Genomic DNA, 18,977 nt, shown 5'->3' with positions numbered 1-18,977 from the left:
GGATTTTAGGATTTTGTCTAATTGCACTCCAATGCTATCTATGACAGCATCCCAGCCTGACACATCATGAAACAGTGAAATCAAACTTGGGTATCCTGCACTAAGAACAAGATTCCAGGTGTTTCTCACATCACAGACCAAAAGCCCTATTAGATCCCTCTGCCCTTCATTTAACAACTGGATGGAAATATCTTCTTTTTTTTTTTTGTCTAAGGAATTGTTTGGCTATTGCAGGCCTTTATGTGCACATTTCTACTGGAACTTAGTACAGTTCCATAATTTTTTTTCAGATAATACCCATGATAGTAATCTTACTTTGTAACTCCACACGAAGCTCATCAAAATCCTATTATTTTCTACCTATACAAAGAAATACAAGTAAAACATCATTAAAAGAGACTGAAACATTTATCCTGATTCTTATCTTCAAGTAAACAATAACTTCAGTTACAAAAGGTAAGTTTTTAAATTTTATTTTATTAAATAACAGCGGCATATGAATAACAATTTCAAAAGGATAATGAAAAAAGATCAAAGAAAAAATGCTGACTTTGAATTTTTGTTCAATATTTCTGAGCAAACCAGAAGAGATTTCAACAACTTCAAGAAAGAAATACAGCATATTACAATCTAGAGAAACAATCCAAATTAGCAGTTTGCTGAATGTCAATTTTTACAATATCCCACGAAGATACACTAAAGTTCTATCAAGAATAATTATTTAAATACATCTTAAAAAATAAACAGGAATTAATAAACCATTATTTTAAAAATATAAAACCAATGAATCTAAAGTTCTCTTTAAGTAAGAAAGAAATTAGATGTTTAAATGTCTCTTAACTTCACAAGTGGATGCAGTTTCCGATTACTGAGTTTTCAAAAATAAAGCAGCTCCACACTGAACCCACTGGTCTTGGTTTCCTCCACAAGGTACATCAATATTTGTCACCACACGGTCTCTCTCCACACTAGAGTAGACTGGTAAAGATATGCATTCCTCTGGAGAATATGGACCATATGCATCCTGTCAACAAACAAGCACTTAGTTATCACATAAAAAGACAACAAAGCATGAGAAAGCAATATTCTCTACTGGTATGGTATCTAAAGTTAAGATACAGTTTGGACACTGCAGCTTTGGTCAAGGAAGTCTTCAGGGCACTAAGGAGAAGGACTGAATGAAACAGAGACTTCAGAAAAATTGCTCTCTTCACAACTCAAACACCAGGAAGGAAATAACAGGAGTGATCCTATGAACTTCATATAAAAATCCTCCTTCAGCTAAAACCCTCCCAACAATCAGACATCAAAAGTGTCTGCACCAGGCTAAAGTAAGTGCAGATTGCAGATCAGTTTCCTGCAGGAAGAAAGCTGCCCAGGAGTCCCTGTGCTGTAGTGTGAGGAGCAGCTATCCTGGCAGGCTGGAGTGCTGTGGTGCCTGTGCCCTGGCAAACCCTACTGCCCCCTCCATCCCTGCAGCAAACCTGCCCTCCTTCTGTGGCACAGCCCTGGTGTGATCTGAGATACCTGCAGGAGCTACAATCCAAAAAACCTTACCCCACCATTCCAGGCTACTTTACTGAACTGCTCCTCTCTGCTGTCTGTACTACAAACTGCCTTGGATGGTTTCCTCCTAGGGCTTTGCATGGGGCACTGTCCATAGGTGTGACCACAGAACCGAGCTCAAAGACTCCATCTAGACTTCCTACAGCACTTAATTTCAACACATGATGTATTTAGTTACTGCAAATAGTTCAGGGTTTGATTCAACTGATATATATTAAGCATGTTTTCTGTCACACTCAAAATGTCCCATCCTGTCAACAGGAAAATGTCAGATTTTCAAGAACCGAAAAACAAAGAAGCATGCTTGTCAGAAAAGAATTTTAAGTAAAAATGAGTGTCATTTTAACTCATACCACATCAAATGTGAGTTAGTGATGCTCCAATATTAGAAAATAACTAAAAACAGAAAAAAGGACACATGCAAACAATAACTGTTTCAAGCACTTTGCCTTGCATGTGAAGTATAAAGTCATTTCTGAAGAATTTTGATGTTCCTTTTGAAAATCAACTTCCCCTGTCTTTTGGACAACAGTGTTTCAATCCTTGCAGAAGATTTATGGTTGGTAATATTTCTATAGAGTAATTTAATAATCAGGAACTCAGCTGTTCTCAGAAGGATTGTACTTAGTCCATTTATCCCTTAACACTACGAAAGAGACAAAATGCTGGCCAGACTGAGAGTAAAATGTTAATCAGAGAATTTAAATTTTGCCAAAGCTGGGAGCCAGAAGCTGGCCAGTTTGACTTCAAAGACCAGTTTCTACACTTTTTAGGAACAAAACATCTGTTCTTGTGCCTTTTTCCATCCCACTGATGTTTTAAGGAATCACATTATTGGAGGGTTAAAGCCATTCTGTGGAAGTCTTTTTGAGTCACAAATCCTTATGTCCTTGGCTTAAGTACAGTCCAAAAGTTCTCTTTGTCACACTACCTCACACACAGTTCCATCCCCTTTAGTGACACCCATCAAACATGGGATCCATCAGTGGATTAAAAGTGGAAAGGACCTTCACAGTTTAATGTAAGAATAAGAGAATAAGCTTATGAGAATATGAGAATAAGCATGAATATGAGAATAACCATAGTGTTAGTAGCTCAAAATATTGTTTAAAGCACTGCAGCATTTTGAGGGGGTTCTCTCAGAGAAATCCTGTAGGTTGAAGTTAAGTTTGGTTGAAAATTACCTCAAAGCATTGCATTATACATATACGTTTGCTCACCAGATTTCAAAAAATGTATTTATGGAGAAAAGTTCAAAACTTAAGAATTCCAAGGTAATATGCTCAATTTTATGCACTCTTCTCCTAAGGAGATGTAATGAAATTAAGGGAAATGAAGATATCCAATTCTGCTTTGGTTTCTGAGCACAGTATTTGATTATAGTCAATTTTTACAGTGATTGTAACAACTCAAGGGGAGACCAATTCAGAAAAAACTCTCCCTAGAGACACTTTGTATTTAAAAAGGGGGCAGTTGACAAGTTATGGCCTGTGTTTTATAAGAACTGTATTTTTTTTCCATCACAAAGATGCCAGTTGTTATTCATTTCAAATATAAGTACATTTGAGAAAGTTTAATTCATTGATTACTGAAGTACCTCATTTTTTAATTTTACAGATAAAGAACTCTGCTGATTTCACATATAACTTTTGGATCTTACCTTTGGAGTTTAAAAATATAGTCTTGTTCAGAAAAGTACTAAAAAATCTGTTTCGTTTCAAACACAAGATGAATGTCTTTCAGAAGAATGTGATGACTACTTAGAATTCTCATTTTAAATGTTTCCATTTGGTATTACCATGGAAAACCACATATATTACCATACTCCACCATCCACCACTGAGCCAATATATTAGAATGTCTGGCAATTCTGTATTTATCCCATGAAACTTCTCTCAAGTAAATTAGGAATCTGTTTATTTATCTGAAAAAAATGAACCCTGTAAATACCGAAAAGCAGAAAAATCTTTCACTGGTCAACTTTGTAAGAGCTTTTGTGATGTTTTCATTTTTTGTTCTTTTTTAAAAATTGTCAGTACTTTCTTTCCTAACCAAGCTGGAAGCAATGGTGCAGATGGTGGCTAGCATTTTCCTCTGTGTTCAAGGTCTAAATCTGTTGACCTTTATACTTCTAATGCTGTACTATAACATAATGCTATATTGCCCCTGCTGGAAATAACAGTCAGAGAAAAACTAAGTTGAGATACAACAGTGTGTCAGCAATAGAGCTCCTTGCACAATATCTGTCACAACACACAAAGGTCATCATAGTTGTCCAGGCCATCTTTAGAGTCACACCTGGACAGATTTATCCCAGATATCTTCTGATGGGATGGGCTTCCTAAATGGAAGTGGGATGAATTCTATAATAAGCAATTTTCTTTTAAAAGACACACCCTTGAATACATTCCATGTGACCCTTTGATTTATTTATCAGCAGTTGCTATGCCAGTTGGAGGGCAGAAGCAGTAACAGTTTATACTGCTTGGATTACTTTCTTTCATCTTAAAATCTGTAAGCATTGGCATTTTTTAAAATTAGTTTAAGTAGGAGAAAGGCTTTCTTTGCTTACAGCTCACATCATATTCTCTCTTTTTTATTGCCACTGCATTTTACTTTAATATTTTAAATGCAAAGAAAATATATTCTAGGAATGAAGTCCCAAGCACATGTATATTTTTACTAAATGCAGGTTTGAAAATATGGTAATGTTTTTAAAAGACAAAGAAACCAAGGTATGACTGAAATAAAGCCCTTGCCTTCATCTAAGCAATATAAGCTAAAGGATATAAACAAAATTACAATAAGTTTCTGTTTTAAAAAATGTAACTGCTTTTCCTAGTAAAGACTGTGATTTTTATTTTGAAATGAAAGGAAAACAGGTCAGCAACATCATACTGAAAAGCTACTGCACAGAAAAAATAAAATTATGGGTCTTGAAAGTTTAGGGCTTTTAATAATTTAGTACCTGTGGAATCCAGGCCATGTAACAAGGGAGAACAGATGACACACTGGGAGAATCATGCAGATTTTCTGAAAGTCGATTTCCATCAAAACGACAACCTTCCAGTTGTAAGCCACTGATCTGCCATGGAAATATAAAATATTCAAACATAAATAACAGAATTAAAATGCCAATAATGATTACACTGTGCTTTAATAAATGATGGACCTTTTTACTGTGACCAAATTTTTAAATAACAGGAAATTAATTACTGTTATGTTCTCTGTGAGAATAGGAAACATGATTAAAAAGCAAGATCTGGACCACACTTCACTGTGAACTTCCTCTGATTTGGATTCACATTCTTTGAAATGCCGGAGAAAAATACCTGTAAATATCATTAATTATGAAACTGCAGTTGCCTGGCATTTGATTCATGGAATTATGATAGCAACAGCCAAGTTTACAATCATTACAATGTTGAGAAGAAGAGAAGAACAATCACTGCAATAAGCATGACTTCCTGCTTGGAAGTGTGAGCCCAGCTTTCAAAGAATGGAATGTGGCAACTATACAGCTTCAGCAGAGGCAAACAAAATATATTGAAATATTATGAGCGAAAATTTTATTTAACAAACTCAAGACTTCTTAGACAAGCATATTGCTGTTTGGCAAAAAATTAAATGAGAATCACAGATGCTTCTTTAAGTAACTATGCAATGTTTTATTTGAAACATGTTTCAAGTGTTTTCTTTTAATTAAGTAATTTCAGCCTTTGAATTACAGGTTATATTTTTTCTTCTCTGGAGTCTTCCAAACGTTGGTGACATCTATTCAAGATTCCCTAAAAAAAAATTACAATATTTGCTGATAGCTTTATTTTCCTTTACAAATACTACTTGTTTGCTAATAATATTAATAATAGCAATTTTGGCCTGCTGAAGTGAGAACTTCAGTTTTAACAGTAATAAAACTTAATTTAATAATAACTTTCATGTCACTTTTTTAAAGGGTAACTATCCAGCTGCAGCAGATCTGTAACAGAATCTGAAAATCATCTGTCTGTTATACTATATTACTAAAGCCTGAATTAAATTTATCACACTGAGATTGGCTTTCACCAAATGCATGGTTCATAAAGCAGTACTGGAATTAGGAAATACAATGTTGCTGGAAATTGGATGAGTAATCACATAAGCAAAATGGAGAAAAATGTCATTTTCTAATATATTTTCCCTTGCAAGAAATTTTGAAACCTCTATGAGCAGATTGCAAAGAGGGATTAAAGTATGATGTTACAATGAAGATCAGTATCACAGAAGATATAATGGATATAATTTTCTTAGGTAATTTTAGTATTCTAAAATTATGTATTTTATGCCAAAAGATGGAATTAAACAGTAACACAATGTCGGTTACTGTCATGCTTGAAACACTTTACTCCCTAGTGTTAGGGTTTTTTCATTAATAATATATTAACTGTAAACTAGCTAAGATTACATTTTGCATTCTTAATATCTAATTATTCTTTTGATTGTAGACAGGCATTACACTCTTCTAATGAATTTGTTTCTTTAAACTCATATTTCTCTTTTAATGCTGAGCTGGGGACTCTTCCTTACAATGTGCAAGATGCAGATGTACAAATTCTAATATGAAAAAAAATCTTACAAAACATGGCATTTAAAAAAGACATAGAACAAAGCTGAGTTTCCACTTGGACAGACAGTAACCAGAGAAGTGACAATGTCCATTGGAGCAATCTGTACTTCACACAGACTAGGACTAACAGTGAAACCACCAAAGCTGGGGATATCCTGAACCAAAACAACCCAAGTGGAAAGTTCAGAGTGGACTTTTGGTCGAACTTTCACACAAATTTTAGAAGGATTCATTTCCTATGTTATTCTTTCTGTCCTTCTTGCTTTCTGCAGGGAATATTTTTAGGGACCATAGTCTAATAAATAACCATGGCAAAGTTTTTGCACAAAGATTGGTCTGATGAAGAGGTTTTAAAGTTCGTTCCTAGGGTGTTCAAAGGTCTGGCCATTCTGAACACCTCTGAAAGAAATTTCTATGGAAGGGGGTTACCTATTGAAAAACTCTTTACTGCACTTTTCTTCTTTTGATATTAGCAGTCCCTTTGACATTACAGTTATGTAAAATACCATTTGATCTCCTAAAAAACTTCTCCTGGAAAGCAATGGTAGAAGCTACTTTGAAGATTAAGATCAAATTTTTACTTTCATTCAGTATTAAATGAAATTAAGGAAAAAACTCAACAATACTAGAACAATGTTCTTTCCATACCATTTGACAGAGTATGCCCATTGCCATGTTTTCATTTCTATAATAAACAGTATAGAGAAATTACAAGTACTATGAAAGACATGAATTTCACAGCATCTGTAATATAATCACAGTATCTTTGAAACTCACCAGAGAGTAACGGCAGAAGTTGACCATAATTTTTAATTCTTACAAAGAATTTGGCAGTTCACACCTGTCACAGCTAGTTTAGGTTCAAAAAAGTTATTTTTACACATTACAGACTATGTTTTTTAAAATACCTTTGTATAAAGTGTGCTGATACCATGGTCCAAAACATGTCTGTTTCCAAACTTCAAATTCTCTGCAACAGATTTTCCCTTACTAATTAATGCCATAATTTTCCATGACACAATCCAAACTGCAGCAGACTTTGGGAAGTCATATTTTCACTTCATTACCTCTACAGGCCTCCATCATTAATTTAGTGATATTTTGGGATGGAGGTATACTGTAAAAAAAGACCTCTCAGGATGCCTTATAATAATATATCTGTCAGTTGCTAGTATAGTTTTGATATTAATACTCATATTATGCATTTGAGACTCTCAGTAATTTTTTATTTTTTACTATGTATATTAAGTCCTACCCAAGGTCATGTTACTTACTACCCAATAAGTTTCTTACCATGTTTCTTCCTTTCTTTTTACTCTTTTCTATAATACAGAAAATGGAATGCCAAAAGGAATGACTACCTGCTGTTGTGCAACAGCACAATCAGTTCACAAAGCAAACAGAAGAGGTGTATTTGCATATCAATATGTAATTTTAGTGCAATAGCCATACATTTTCAGTACCTTTTGTTAAAGCAACCTGGAGTGATATTAAAGAAGATGCAATTTCATACAGATTGATTCTAAGTGATACGGGGAAAGGGTAATTTTATCCAGATAGATTCTAAATCAAATATTCATCACATCCTACTAGAGGAGATCCACTCCACATCATACATCTAAACCATCACCTGAATTAACACTGATAATTTAACATCTCATTTGATAATTCATATAGGACTAAGGTGTGTTCTTGGCCTGATTGAGTGTTCCTCTGCCTACTTTGCAGTTTCAGTGACAGTTCCAGAACTTCACGCTTCTAACTTACAGATGATCATAGGGTAAAATGATTTGTATTTTTAGGTATAGTAAGACCAACCATCTACAATTGCTGAAGCTTGATGCCATTTTTTAAAATCACAGCAAGACCAAGAAAGCATTTTCACCATACAGATTATAGGGAGATCTCCTTCTTTTTTCCTTATCACGGAAAAAATTCTAAGTCATCAAAACCTTTTAAAATTAAAAGTAAGAAAAAATCTGGAAAAACATGTTTTCAAAACCATGCCTGACAGTTTTGCTAAGAAAGTTAAATGAAATATGTGTGACTATCAGGTTTAAATTCACCTGCATTCTTACTTGTGCCAATCCTTCAACAGAGACATTCTATAAGGCTTTTAAATATTTGTTGATTCAGGGACCTGAGCACCCCCCAGACCCTGAAACAGAGTTTCCCAACTCTGTGAGTACAGAACCAAGTCTCTTGGTGGAGTTAGTTACATAAAGTAACTAAAATACCAGTAGCAACAATTGAGACTGATAAACCTCAGAATAGCCTATACCATGGTCTGGCTCCTGCAGGGGAGTCTGGTAAGCTACAATTTCTTATTTAGGTGGGATAAAACAAGTCCCAGCTATCTCACCACAGTATGTGTTTAAGGACTTATTATTTTTGCTGACGGAATAATCTTTTTTTGAGTTCCCATTTGGAATAGGTTCCCATTCAATAAAGTTAGCCTGAATTCTTGAAACTGCAGATTCAACATTTACTTCACCAGTATTAAAATTCACACTGCTCTGGTGAACCAACCTTAATGCACAATCCAGAGGATCCTTATCAAGCAAGACACATTTTAGAGAATTACTTTTCTGAATCAATGACACTTTTATGCCCTAGTTATTGTCCCTGTTGTATATAGTTTCTTATGGGAAAGTTTCCTCTCAGTCCTCCATGAGCATGAGGAAGGACTCATGGTAGGGAAATCTAAATATTCAGCATTGCAAAGGGCTCCAAAGCCTTTCCATTGATCAAAGATTAAAAGGAGCAGTGAAAATACTAGTGATTTCTTACTAATAGAGAATCAATGAGCATTTCTCTTACAGAGGAAAAGATAATATTCAAATCAAGTGAAGAAACTTGACAGGATTCTTATATTTTACTAATAAAAACCACTCACCTAACAGCTTGTTCTATTCTCAGGGCAGAGAATTTCTTCTTGAACAAAATTCTCTTTTGATTTTAAATCCCTCTTAGAACATGGCACATTCTTGTAAAGCAATAGATCATATACATTAACCTTTTGCCTACACATTATATAGGCTGCCAACAGTGTACTTTAACTAGCATTGCCAAAAATTTACCACATAAATTCTCAGACAGTAAAACATTTTAAACTTCAGTCAGAAGTTCAATATAAACTGGAGTACTGTTACAAAACTCTTTCCGCTCATTCTTTATTTGCTGAGAAGATCTTTCAATCCGGCAACTGTAAATTATTGTAATATTTTTAATATATGAATATACTGAGTTAATGTTATTTAGGAGTTGAGGTACTTGACATTGACTTCTGATATTTTTCAAAAATGTTAACATGGTTTTGAAGAACTTCAAGCTCCTACAGTCTGCAGGTGATAGCTAGCCTACTAGAATGACTGGTCTGAGATGTGAAACTTAGTTGTGACTTACTGCTATGGCCTTAGAAGCCTTGGCTGAATCTGTAACCTCAGACCCTGTGATTTGAAGGCATATTTGTCAGATAACAGGTTTATACCAAGCCCTAAAAGTTCCCTGGCTTATTTATCTCCAACTTCTACAGCCCTGTCTTCTTATGAAATGAAACAGGCAATTCTTCAATCTTACTTAAATATCAAGATTGAAGAATAACATTCTCTAGTTCCAAGAGGAATTAATTCAACAAAGTTCAAAAGACTGCACTGTATTTAGGGCAGATTGGATGATTACAGTTATCTTTACTGGCTTTAAAACATATTAATATTTTAGGAATATGAAATCTTACATATTCTGTATTAATAATTTTTGATAGTGTCAGAAGCCAGATCAGAACCTTAATATCTCCCCCACCCTTGTGTCTGTCTGCATTACCAGACTAGAGAAGGTGCCCAGCCACTTGTTCTCTCTCTCCTAATGCAGCAATCTCTGCTTTAGCTGCATGGGTCCCACAGTTGCTGTTGAGTGCCCTGCACTGGGCACAAGTGTCTCTGTGAGGATGTGGTTTTAAGGGCTTTGCTCCATGCTGAACACAGAACATGGAGCTGTGCAGCATTATTTTGGGATCAACATATCCTGTAGGAAGACAGCACAGAAAACTTACTTTGTCAATTCCCTACAAAATTAAGTATAAAAGAGGTGCACACAGACCTGTGCTGACCAAAGTGGCACTTTTACTTGGAATGTTAAGAAGCTAAATTAAACCTTTTGAGGATTTATCTCTGCTGTCAAAGGAATCAGTGGTGACTTTATGGCTGCTGGCTGTAGCTTTAACTAATAATTTAAAAATTGTTGGGTTTTTATCCTATCAAAAACTAGTCATCTCATAGTTTACCTTGGTTTACTTCCTTAGTAGTCTTCTTTCAGTGATTAAAGAAATGCTAACACATAGCCTTAGACTTATAGATTTACATGCGTATTTCCTCTGGCTACCAGCCACTTGTCTATCTGGACAAGAGCGAGACTTTAACTATGAAATTGCAGCTTAAATTTTCATCTGAGAGGTGGTTGAAGAGAATGGAGCAAAAAGCTTAATTTTAAAATGAGAACAGTGACCAGGGAGGAGATAAAAGATAACTGCCTTTCTTTTCTATTATCTGTGGAATTTTGAACTGCCATTTTGTATACCATTAACCAGCCTTTTTACCTCTGGTACACCAATTATTTATAGCTCAGTTTTCTAGGAAGTTTACGGACAGATGACTTGGACTATACTGATAAAACATCCTCATAAAATCCTAGTACAACATCCTAGTAAAATACCTTAACTTGGAGTTTGCCTTCCTGTATTCGCCCTTTCCATGAAGCTGTAAATTTAAGACTGTCCACTGAACACCTCATTACTCTGCAATGGAAACACACATACAGTAAATCTTACAGATGTGTAACAACAGAACATCAAACACAAAACCAAACTCAAAGAATTTTCAATGTGTACCCCATGATACTAAGTTTTACTTTGAAGAAAAATACATCTCTAACTGAAAAAATAACAAAAAACAATAAGTATTTAAACAGGTAACAGCTATTTTACTTCAAGGCAAGAAATAAAAATAAGATGACTGATGACAGCAATTGACATAACTTTTTGGCTCTGCATCCTCACAAAGAAATAACCATCCTCACACATAAGGAACAATGGCACATTAGCACAAATAGGCACATTATTTTTCCCTCACCTTGCAGTCTCCTGGCGTAAGGCATTGAGAAATGTGTCTGGATGAAACAGCTCAGAAAGGTCAAGGGTGTCTGACAACAGTTTCTGTTTCTCTGCTTTTTCTACCCAATTCTAAAAGAGAGAATAAAAAACAACAACAAACAAAAAAAGAAAAGAAATCCTGAAATAACTGAAATTATTACTTGATTTTTCAACATTTTGAGTTAATGTGGGTATGTCAATTATTATGATTAATGAAAAATTTTTGCGTAAACATACTATAACCTCAAAGCTTAATATTGATTTCTATTATTTCACACTGGTAAAAAAGAAATGAATACCCTCTTAAAATATAAAGAAAATTAGCAGTTTATGTGTAACATGATTCACCCATTCTATATAAACTCATGTTTCATTCTTTGTTCATTGCAGCGTACTTTGTACAGGGAAAAGTTATTGTACGATGAAAATTATAATTTCAACAATTTTATCATTGTTGAAACCCTATTTCACCTTTACTTACTGGGGAGTTTATGTTTTCCACCAAAATAGCTGCCATTTCTGTCTTTGCTTTAATAAGTTCAGGACAATAACTGCCTTCCTTTTAGGTACATTTTAAGATCGTTTTTTTTGTATAAATGGCACATTATATGGAAGAAACACTTGATTTTCAATCTGCAGTAACAGTTTCTATAACTACTTGCCAACAGGTTTTTTAAATATTCCTTACTACTAGGCTGATGCTGTCATTTTTAGTATATTAGTTGGAGATATGAATTCACAGAATTGATTATAAGATAAAAAACTGGAGTCTGTTATACATGGCAATAAATGGATCTAATAAAGGTGGGGGGAATAACTGTCCTCAATTATCCTTACAGAGCACATGCCTCAACCTTCTTCCACTCTTCTTACATGCAGCTGTGAAGCCTGTTAGGAGTAGCAAGCTTGGAATTTCTCACCAATGCAACACCTTGTGTGCCAGCATGAGAAAAGAGACACACATTGTACCTCGCCACCTTTATAAACCATGCCATCTTTATACTCTTAAGAAATGCGATCTTAGTTTGATTCTCAAGACATTAACATTCTCAGGCAAAGAATTTGCTCTCTTCAGACAAGATATTTAGGTACCTGACTGGTTATGCAAGAGTTCACATTCAAAATCCTCTTCTGAAATGTTTACTATGTATCTCTTTGGTAAAATTTTTTTATGATATAGTCACAGTCCTAACTATGGCACTGTAGTATGAACCTGAAGACACTGTATAACCTACCCTACAAGTAAGCTCTTCACAGATATGTCTCCAAGGCCAGACTAGATGGGGTTCTGAGCAATCTGGTCTAGTGGAGGTGTCTCTGCCCATGGCAGCAGGTTGGAACCAGATGATATTTAAGATACCTTCCAACCCAAACCATACTGTGATCGTGCAAATAGTAAGATAGCAAATAATCAAAGAATAAGATTCCAGATGCTATCACATGAAAGATAATACCAAAACAGAACAAAGACAAGCCCCACTCCGTTCTAGATACCAGCTCCCAAAAAATGATAAAATTGCTGTAGTGACTGAATAAAAAATCTTGGAAGTTACACTCTCATCACACAATGTACCTGCCAAGCACCTATATCCTGTTTAAAAATTACTTTATTGTATTGTTTGAACTGCTGACAGATGAATCATTCCATAGAACCATTTTGGAAGTGACAAAATCATCAAAAATGCAAGACGATAACACAGTGAGTTTTATTTTATTTTGCCAATGTGTCACACACATCTCCATAATGTTTCTGCCATCTTCAAGCCTTTAATCAGTTTGGTTTTTTTTTTATCTGCACATTCCTGATTACAAGCCCTCAACCCAAATGATTATGAATCAGTTCAGAGATTTCTGCTTTCCATTTTCATTAGGTAAATGTACACAGTTAATGACTCTTATCTGCATGATTCTTTTAATGACTTTATATAACTTTATGAAACTTATGACTTCAATTTCTTTTATCATATAGCAGTAAATGTATTCTGATTAGGAGAGGTTTTGTAAATTGTTTTGTGTAATAAAAGTAGACATCACTTCAACTTGTAATTAATATAATCATTATCTTGCTGTCATCAAATAAACTTTTAATGTAACTGCTAAAGAGAAACACTATCAGGAACACAGATGTTTATATTCCACCCAATTAAAAGACCAGTATGGGTAATATTAATTCTGAACTCATATAATTATTAGTACTAGGATGAACACAATAACAAAAACTTTCAGTAGATCACAAAAGCAAAATTTTAATGTCTTGTACTGCTCTACATAAAGCTGAATATGTAGCTCATTTACATCCATTTAAATAAATAATTTTAGATGCAATCAAATGTATTTTGCAACCCAACTGTAAAAAATATCCTTATGTTTATTTTAGTCCTATAAGATCACATGACAGCCTATTAGGGAAATGCTACAGTCTCAAAAGACAACACCACTCTATTAATAGATCATTTGTCACTGGTAGTGCCACTGCCATAAGGCTGGAAGAGATCAGGTGTTGATGGGAAGGAAATTTAGGCTACGCTGTAGAAAGACTGAAGTGATGTCTCTTGAAAGGGAGAAATCCCTCCCCCATCCCAAATCTGATAGAAACAGGTATTGACTGCATTTATCAAAGTGATGAAAAGTCATTTGACTTCTTATTCATCTTGGATGGCCATGCAGCATTTCAGTCTGAAGGGCTTTCTTCCATCACCAACTCTTATAAAACTATATAACTATTATACCAACAATGTGGTCTGCAGTCCGAATATCCTAACCCTGAAAAAAAGTTTATTCCAAAATGTAAGAAAAAATCTATCATCCACTCTTCTTTGCAACTGTTTCTTTCAAATTTTCATTATTTCAATATTTTCTGAATATTTCTCATTACAATTGCATGAGAAATTTAACTGTCTGTGATAGATTATTCTAGAAAATTATTATTTTTAGAAATATAATATCAAAACTTATCAGCAATACCCAAAATGCTTGCAAAGCTATTCCTGGGAGGGTATTTTAAAACTTCCATTAATGTGGGGTTTTGTTTGCTATAATAAAAACATTTTCTTTTCTTTTTTTTCCCCTTACAAAAACAAATCTATTAGCGTGGTCTCAGGTAGTTCAAATAATTTTTCTTCATGCATCTTAACATCCAATAAACATCTATTCCACTTTCAGAGAGAAGTCCTCCTTATCATCTATAATCCCAAAGCAAACTGAGCGCCTTATTGAACAGTGGAAGGAGTAAGGAGGCTGCCAGATTTTCACATTATTATTTATACAGCTTTAGGATCACAGAACTCCTCTAAAATGAAGCAAATATTCTTCCTTCACCAGTTTTAATTAATTCCAAATGGATATTCTTCTACTGCATTTTTCTATTGCTGTGGTCCCCAAAGAGAACTTATACTAAAAAAGAAAATCACATAAATCACCATAGAAGTGATTTCATTTTTGTGCCTAGATGGAAAATTGTATTCAGTGTTACACGCACATGCATAGCCAGGAACCATACAGTATAATTCTGGTTTTCTACAAGTTTTAGAAGTTTTCCACATTACTAGGGAAAAATATGCAGAACTTTGGCTAAGTCTGAGAGTAAATGATGGTGAGTAGCACTGCTAGGGGAGTAAGTACTCAGTTAACTGGAGTTTAGACTGAGCCAAGGTCAAACAAGCAATTATACTACAATCCCATTTTCCTCACAGTGCAGCAGCTGTTCTACAGGTGTGCTTCTAAGTGCAGGCATTCAGTGACAAACACCAGCAGGAATGACAGTATTACAGCTCAAAGAAATGAAACAGATGGATTTTTGCAGGCACTGAGCCCAGAGGGGGTGATGCCTAGGGTTTTGAGCAACAACAGGTATCCAACAATTCTCTCCCTTGTGGTAATTCTTTGTATGTGAAATCCTTGAGCCATTATTCTTGAGGGAGCTATTCTTTATTAAATTAATGTGTGAATATTGCAGTATTTCAGGTATATGATAAGGTGCTGGCCCATATTTACAAATGATAAGTAACACAGTAATTTAATTTGGAGTTTAAGTTTGGTTTATTTTTTTTTCCTTCCTTTCCTTTCCCTTTTCTTTCCCTTTCCCTTTCCCTTTCCTTTCCCTTTCCTTTCCTTCCCTTTCCTTCCCTTCCCTTTCCTCAGACCAAAACCACTGGCTACTGCTTTAAACCAAATACTATTAAAGCTTTATTTCAGTTTTCCACACCTCAGAGCCCCCCTGTCTGTTGAAGAAGTCTGAGCAACAACACCTCAGCAGTGTTACAGCATACATGTTCCAGGTCCCTTACTATCAGCATACTGGCCAAGCACATGCTACAAGCAGAAACGCAGTAAGCTACAGCTGACAGAAACATTGGCCAAGGTGATCTCATTCTGGTTACTGTATTAGTTCAACTTTTATCAAAACAGGAACTTAACTTTCCCTGAATTTCTGTTTCCTACATTTAATACAGATACCAGAATGATGCATAGGAACTGCAACAACATACTGACAAGTTGATGATTGACATATGCCAAAAATACCTACTTCCAGGTATTTCCTGTATGACCACTAAACACAGAATCCAGTTAGGCAATACTCTTATCCTTCATGCCTTCTAGTCTCTTCTTTCCCAGGTACATCAGTCACCAGGCACTAGGTGGCATTTGCAGTTACACAGCAGAATATAAATGGGTAAGGAAGTTTAAGAACTGGAACTACTCCTTGGTGGAACCAACTCCCCATCTCCAAAAATGAGTTGCAGGTGACAGAAAACAGTGGCATACAATATTCACTTGTAGATAACAGACTAGACTGCCTACAATAATACTTGGACAAAGTCAGGACTACATCAGATATAAATCCTTTGCAGAGCTCTGGAGCAGGATTGCTGAAATCTATACTGTGATGATGCTGGTGTAGCTATACAGGGATACAGAATACTCAATATATTAGCCACTGGTAATGATGGGATGCACTGCAGTAATTTGTTTTACAGTAGCAGCTTGAAGGCTATGTTACAATGCAGAGAGCCAAGAGAGAACTGCTTACTTTGCCATGGCTCGTTTTCCCTGGTAAGACCCTATGAAATACAGATTTTCCATTAGCATCTCCCTCAAAGTCCTTGTTCCTCTACTGAAACAATGACCCTTTGAACAGCAGTCTCTCTCCATTTTTTTCATTCTTGTTTACAGTCATTAATTTTTTTTAACTTCCTCTCTTAAGGCTGTCAAAATATGGAGAAAATCTCTCAGCCATGCCTGTGGCACAGAAATCTACTGTATTAGTAACCATTGAGGCTTAACCTAACTCTCAGATAAGTAAGAATGTTAATCAAACAGAGTAAAGCAATCTAATCAGAAATTGCTTAACTCTGTGGGGCCCATATCCCAAAATACCTAAAAGATACCACAATTAAAAGGCCAAGAACAAGGAAACCTGTGTTTTTCACATGATAAAAAGAGATCACCAAATGGAAACAGTGGCTGGTGCAACTCCATTTAAACAAAGGAAGTAAGTGATGTCATGGCTAGTCTGTGATGTGGCATCCTGGCACATCATGCTGGCTCATGCACAAGCTGCTTACACTCCATTAAATAGAATACTCCAACACTGCTCAGACTAGCAAATAATTTTTTCAAAAAGGAACAACTTTCTGTAGATGCAGAATATAATTAAGTTAATTTGTTTTTTTAATTGATGCTGTAAGCCAGTATGGATTGTTGTCTGCTCCTACATTGCAAAGCTAAGGCAGTTAGCATAAATGTACCTCAATTGCAGCACATCAGCTCTCTGAAGCTCAGAAAACCTTTTGTTAAACCCAAAAACAAATTTCTTTTGTTGTGGCCAATTCCAAATGAACAGCTCATCATAAAGGCTGTAGGTCTCTTTTAGATGTCCTGCCACACTTGAAAGCTAAGAGAATGCTGAAGAGCATTAGCATGGCATAAAACTTCATTCACAACTGTTCTCAGGAAGCAACCCAGAAAAACAGGCATTAGGGAGCAATTAAGGAAAAAAACATTGCACATTTTGTTAAACACCATACTTTTTTTATTGTATTTTTAAATTAATTTTTGTTTTCTTTTTATTTAGCTATAATGGATTTAGTTTTTAAATTACTTCCATTATAGAAATAATTTATTCATAAAATTAAACCTTTTGGCATCCAATCCAATTGCAATTCAGAGTAGCTCCAAATTCAACACCAATTTAGGTTGTTCAGGGCACAGTCTACTGTAGTTCTGTGTATCTCCAAAGATACCTCCACAAATCATATTTCCACAAACATCTCTGGACAATATGGGTAATGTTTCTTAATTTAGAAGATGAAAACTAGACAAGTGTTTCAGATGTGGCCTCAAAAGTGTAGAAGAATTAATAACTGCCTTTGACCCTTAGTAAGGTCATTAGGAATTTTGCATTTCTATGGTATCTTTGGATACACACATTGGTTTCTGTTTTATTATTCTAGTAATATCTTAATGTGTTCCTTATTTGATGGATTCTTCTGTTGATATATCCAAATCAGTGCTTTATCTCAGTGTGATAAAATAAATGAATACACATGACAGAATAAATCTTTTTAATAGTTTTGTAATCTGCATATCTGAAGAATGAACAATATTTGGTTTAGTTCTAAATTATTTACTGCCTTTTGCCTGATATATAAGTAGTTTCAATTGCTTTATTTATCACATGGGATAATGAAATATTCAAAATAATACTGAAAATGTTAATTATAGAAAACCTATAAGAAAACACACTGTGTGTATAAGGAAAAGCACACACAACGCTGTGAAACAGTATAAACCTGACAGGAATTTTGAAATTCAAGTTCAGATGTAGAGAATAGATTTTTCATTGGATCATAACACTCTTAGTTCAGGGTGACTGTGGGGGATTATCACTACAAAAATATTAATGTGCTTTTGCATACTCTCCTTCATGTAGGGGCACACATTCTAATTTAGTTTATATAACTCAGCTGAACACACTGGGAAACATTATAGAGCAAGAGGGCATTTATCCTCCCTGCCTTTAAGCATCACTTACACACCCTAAATAGGGATCTAAGCTTCCCATTGCTCTTAACAACTCTTCTACTTTGACTCAAGGTTTGGTTTCTTTTTTCTTCAATTATGTACCTTGCTGAACATTTAGAGACAAAGACCACACCAAAAAGAACCCTACTAAGAAAAAATCAAACAACAAAATGAACAAAACCCCAAATCTGAATGCTTTTCTGTTGACTTCAGTTTTAAAATTCAGTCATGTCTGTTTACAGAATTGCTGAGTGCACTTTTATCCTGCTCTGATTGCTTTATTTGACTGTGACTTCCCAAGAGTAAAACTACTGCACACTCAACAGATAAAGAAGGGTTTAGTCAAGAATTATTCTTATGTTCCTTCACAAACTAAATTTGAATTGACAGGCTTGAAACTTAAAAGGCTCCAAAATTTTAAATATTTTTATGTATTTGCAAATGGATTCAATATGAAACTGTTATAATTTCAAATTCAGTAATACAGCATCTCCTTCAAAGAGAGAAAGATAGGTCAAGATGAGGTTACATTTCTGCCTTCCCCCAAAGAAAAGATTGCTAATTAGGGATGATGCTCACTTATGGAATGGAAATCTGTTTCTAATAAAAAAAATTGGCTTATTTTTTTAAATACAT

The 18,977-nt window shown here is 34.9% G+C and overlaps 1 protein-coding gene across 1 annotated transcript in view; it reads right to left on the bottom strand.

The window, feature by feature from the left end:
• Positions 1-495: 495 nt before the first annotated feature.
• The window catches only part of DYNC2H1 (dynein cytoplasmic 2 heavy chain 1), a 144,498-nt gene continuing 126,016 nt past the window's right edge, over positions 496-18,977 (bottom strand). Inside the window, exons 86-89 of the mRNA XM_018908438.3 lie at positions 11,299-11,408; positions 10,883-10,964; positions 4,535-4,651; positions 496-1,024 (exon numbers count right to left, since the gene is read on the bottom strand). Coding sequence (XP_018763983.3) covers positions 866-1,024; positions 4,535-4,651; positions 10,883-10,964; positions 11,299-11,408 — 468 coding nt within the window. The 3' untranslated portion in view covers positions 496-865. The remainder of the gene's footprint in view (positions 1,025-4,534; positions 4,652-10,882; positions 10,965-11,298; positions 11,409-18,977) is intronic.

The sequence above is a fragment of the Serinus canaria genome, chromosome 1, assembly GCF_022539315.1.
Source record: "Serinus canaria isolate serCan28SL12 chromosome 1, serCan2020, whole genome shotgun sequence".
Lineage (NCBI taxonomy): Eukaryota > Metazoa > Chordata > Aves > Passeriformes > Fringillidae > Serinus > Serinus canaria.
Note: the sequence above shows the minus strand (reverse complement) of the source record. Positions and strands in the feature narration are given on the sequence as shown.